Source organism: Oryza sativa, chromosome 5 (genome assembly GCF_034140825.1).
Source record: "Oryza sativa Japonica Group chromosome 5, ASM3414082v1".
Lineage (NCBI taxonomy): Eukaryota > Viridiplantae > Streptophyta > Magnoliopsida > Poales > Poaceae > Oryza > Oryza sativa.
The window spans coordinates 23,522,028-23,526,159 of record NC_089039.1 but is presented as its reverse complement, the minus strand read 5'-3'; the positions used below and the strand labels follow the sequence as shown (position 1 = coordinate 23,526,159).

Below are 4,132 nucleotides of genomic sequence, written 5' to 3'. Positions count from 1 at the left end.
TAGCATGTACAATAGCAGGCTATAAACCGGCTATAAACATATTTTAAAGAGATTAAAAAAAAGAGAAGGGCAGTGGGCTACAGATAGATATAATGTGTGTATGACAGGTAGAACCAGGTATAAATAGTATAGTAAGCAACTATTGTATGAATTAGCTATTACATTGGCTATATATGATTTGGAGCTAGTAGTGGGCTGCACTATTGACCTTTTGCTCTTAGATCTGATCCTTTTTTTTTTTGGAAAATTGGAACCATGCCATTATAATTTTGTAAAATTTGAGATATGTCATCCTGACCCACATATCATTGACTCATATGGGTTCTACATGTTATTGAGATATCGATGTCATATCTTAAACTTTGAAAAATTATAATGACATGGTTTTAAATTATTATTTTTATCCTGTAGACACGTACTACGGTACTAAGCAACAAGGTAAAAACAGAAGTAATGAGCGTGTTCTAGCCTCAATGCTGCACTGCAAGTGCAAGACTGTCTCTGCACTCTGTTCGCGAGAACTACAGTAGAAGGCTGTGTGGTAAAAAGTTCACTGCGGCGCATCGGAAACCCCTCGAGGTTCCATATTCTCGTACGTACGTCTCGCTGCGCCTGCAGGAGACAGGAAGGGGCATATGACCAGTATGAGGCTGATCATGGTAGTGCATCGGTCCCACCTGCCCGTGAAGCCGTCACCGTGATGATGGATGTCTCACTACTGTCTTTGTACAGTTGTAGAGTACCCTCTTCTTGCCATCGCCCCTTTGTACGGAGTACTGGAGCATACATTGACCGCTGTAAAAAGAAAAAACCTCATCACTGAACTGGAAAAGGGTGATTGGTTTGATTTAGTAAGCATGCTTAATTACAGGACCTCATTTCATTTTTTCGCTTATGTTTATCACCCAAATTTTAAATTTTCAACATTAAATTAGGTATTATATAGAGTGTCGTGTGGGGTATTCGGACACTAATAAAAAAAACTAATTGCAGAATCCATCAGTAAACAGTGAAATGAATTTATTAAGTCTAATTAATCTATCATTAGCAAATGATTACTGTAGCAACACATTTTGAAATCATAAAGCAATTAAGTTTAAAAGATTCGTCTCGCAAATTAGTTGCAATATGTGTAGTTAGTTATTTTTAACCTATATTTAATACTTCATGCAGGTGTTCCAACGTTCGATGAGACATGGTGAAATTTTTTTGTGTGGGAAGTAAACGGAGCCTAAATAAATACACATACACGCACGCTTCTCTCTGTGTAGGGACGAAGTAATAACTAGTGCAGTGTTCGAATGCATGATGCATGTTTGTGTCTTTGTTGGTCATGCTGTTTTAGTGAGAGCAGCTGCGCTGCATTCGTTCCTGTAAATCTGTAATTTTGTCACAAGGAACGGTGCCATGAATAAGGGAGTCGTCCTCTCACGTTCGCCGTGAACTGAACGCATTACAGATGGGCCTAAGAGGCCCATTACAGTGGGTTGGGCCTACATAGGAAATTAGCCCGTGACCTGGATATTGGTTGGGCTTTACAAATTAATTAGCCCAGTAGGGTACTAACGGTCCATTTCAGAGGATTCCTACGAGGACTGGGCCTTGCTATGGGCTGTACATGGGCCAGGTCGGACCATGCTTGGTCAGTGGTCACCTCACTTTCTATTTTACATGTACTATGTTGCCTGTATAAGTATTCCTCTTAAAAAAACTTGTACTCTGCTGTATATCACGAAAACTGTTTTTTACTTGTTTTTTTCCATCTATTTTTCTTGGCCCAAGTTTGACAGCCAGAATGCCAGATTTCGACAAACCTGTGTCAGATTCCAACTGGCATTAATTTCGCGTGTCAAAAATTCCTTTTGCCTAATCAGACACTTGAACCTGAATTGAGTCCCACCAACACATTTTTGTGGTGACGCCGAATGGTTTTGTAAGCAAGTGTGTGGAGCATGCATATGCATGTTTCTGCACGCCAGTATGTCACTGAATCGGCAGGCAGGCTTCATGCATGTTTCACTGCACCTATATTACACTCAAACAGACAGCAGGCATGTTCGATCAAGCATGTTAGGCTCAGGCAGAGAACTCACGACCTTGTCCGCTCTATCCCTCTCAACATTTCATATATATCAACGTTTTCTATATGCTTAAAATGTTGTTGGTGGTGATGTTCATACTCACACCACCTCTACCACTAACATCTAGATTTACAATCTGTATTATTACACCACTTTTCAATAAGTCGCCCCATTTCACAATTGGCTCACCAAATTTCAAAATTATTTAGTTGTTCAATAAAAAAAATCATAGTACTACTTAGACTGAATAAGTGTTTATTAATTGATTTAATAAGCTAGTAACTTAATTTGTTTTCCGTTGTAATGCACGGGCTCTTAGGCTATTGAAATATAAAAATTTGCATGATTCAAATTTTGTATCAAAATACACTAATTCTGATGATTCCATCATGTCAATAATTCCAAAATAAATCACATATGCTCTAAATCTGAGTAATCCAAAATTAGCAACTGAAGTGACTAATTTTTTTTTATATAGTTACTAAATAACCTAGAAATCTTTATATTTTGGAACATATGGTTTGCTAAGCTACAAGAACTAGTAAAACAACTTAGTAAAAAAGAGCAAAGATTATCCCGCTAACTTGTCCACTCCTCTGAAATTAAGACGCCAGCATGTCATCAAGTGGGTGAGAAAAGTGCCTCTAAGTACCTTGAGTCGCAAGTGACCGCGCCGATCGATCTGGAGGCCAAGTATAAAAACGCGCCATCGGATCTCTCGTCTTCTCGGATCGTTCGTTCGCGCCACACCGCACTCTCTCTCTCACCCCCTACACTGACCGATCCACTCCTCCACTTCACACAATAGTGGCAGTTCGTGTGTGAGACCGAGACAGTGAGAGTGAGAGAGGGAGAGATGGCGAGCAAGCCGCAGAGCCCGCTGCGCATCACGCACGACGGCGAGTTCTACGCGCGGCTGCTCACCAAGGAGAGCTCCCAGGGCAACCCGTCGTTCCGCTACTACGGCGCCGGCACCGGCGCCGTCCCCTTCGTCTGGGAGTCCCACCCGGGCACGCCCAAGGTCGACGCCTCCTCCCCCTTCGCCGAGGCCGGCGGCGTCCCGGCCATCACCCCGCCGCCGTCCTACCACCTCCGCGCCGCCGCCGCCATGTCGTCGTCGCCGCAGCCGCACGGCCGTAGCGGCCGCAGGAATGTTGTTAATGGTCGCGGCAAGTACTGCGGCTACTGCAGGCTCAAGTGGATCAAGATCGGCTTCATCGCCGCCGTCTTCCGCCGCCTCGCGCTCGGCAAGCCATCCCGCGCGTCGTCTTCCTCGTCGGCCGTGCAGCCCTCGCCGTCCACCCGCTGGCTCTTCTCCGGCTCCGGCAGCGTCGAGACCAGCGACGAGCCGCAGCCGCCGGCGATTTCGCCGGCGTCGACGAAGCAGGGAGGCCTCCTCTGCCTCGGGGTCCGGCCGAGCCCGTGGATGGTGCAGCTCTGCGGCGTCCAGAGCATCAGGAGGGTCGACACCGGCAGCAGCTGGGCTACGCACGGCTGGGCGTAGGCCGGTCGCCGCCGGCGAGCCGGCGACAAGTCGGCGTCGGTAGTAAGTGTAACAGTAACAGAAATGCACGTACACCGTCGTCCACGTACACAGACGTACTCCATCATGCGTCACATGCAGTGGTTGGGCCTCCTTAAATTAACCTACTATAGAAAGATTGGTGTACACGACATCGATCGTTCCTGTCACGTATTTGTGTGCATTGGTAATTAGCTAGCTGTTCGATCCAGTGTCTGCTGCTGTGTCCTGATAATGTACAACATATAAGAAATTCTCAATATTAAGTGTATGGATTTGCATGATTCGTTTTTTTGGTTGTGCCGTATTGTGTGGCTGCTGCTAGGTGCCTGGATGGCTGGACACACACACACACACACACACACACACACACACACACACAAGCATATCATCGATGGGTTGACGTTTTATCTCTGGCTGGAACGTTTGTTCTTCTGCCTTGCCTTTAAAATGCCGGTGATTGGATTGTGGAAAATGCGTTTTGTCGATGGCGAATGGAACTGACAGTTCACGTGTTTATGTGTCCGGT

General features: G+C 45.5%; 1 protein-coding gene across 1 annotated transcript; it reads left to right on the top strand.

The window, feature by feature from the left end:
* Window positions 1-2,809: 2,809 nt before the first annotated feature.
* LOC4339097 (uncharacterized) lies at window positions 2,810-3,895 on the top strand. The gene has a single exon (XM_015783470.3). The coding sequence runs from the start codon at window positions 2,938-2,940 to the stop codon at window positions 3,583-3,585; it is 648 nt and encodes a 215-aa protein (XP_015638956.1). The 5' UTR covers window positions 2,810-2,937; the 3' UTR covers window positions 3,586-3,895.
* Window positions 3,896-4,132: the final 237 nt, after the last annotated feature.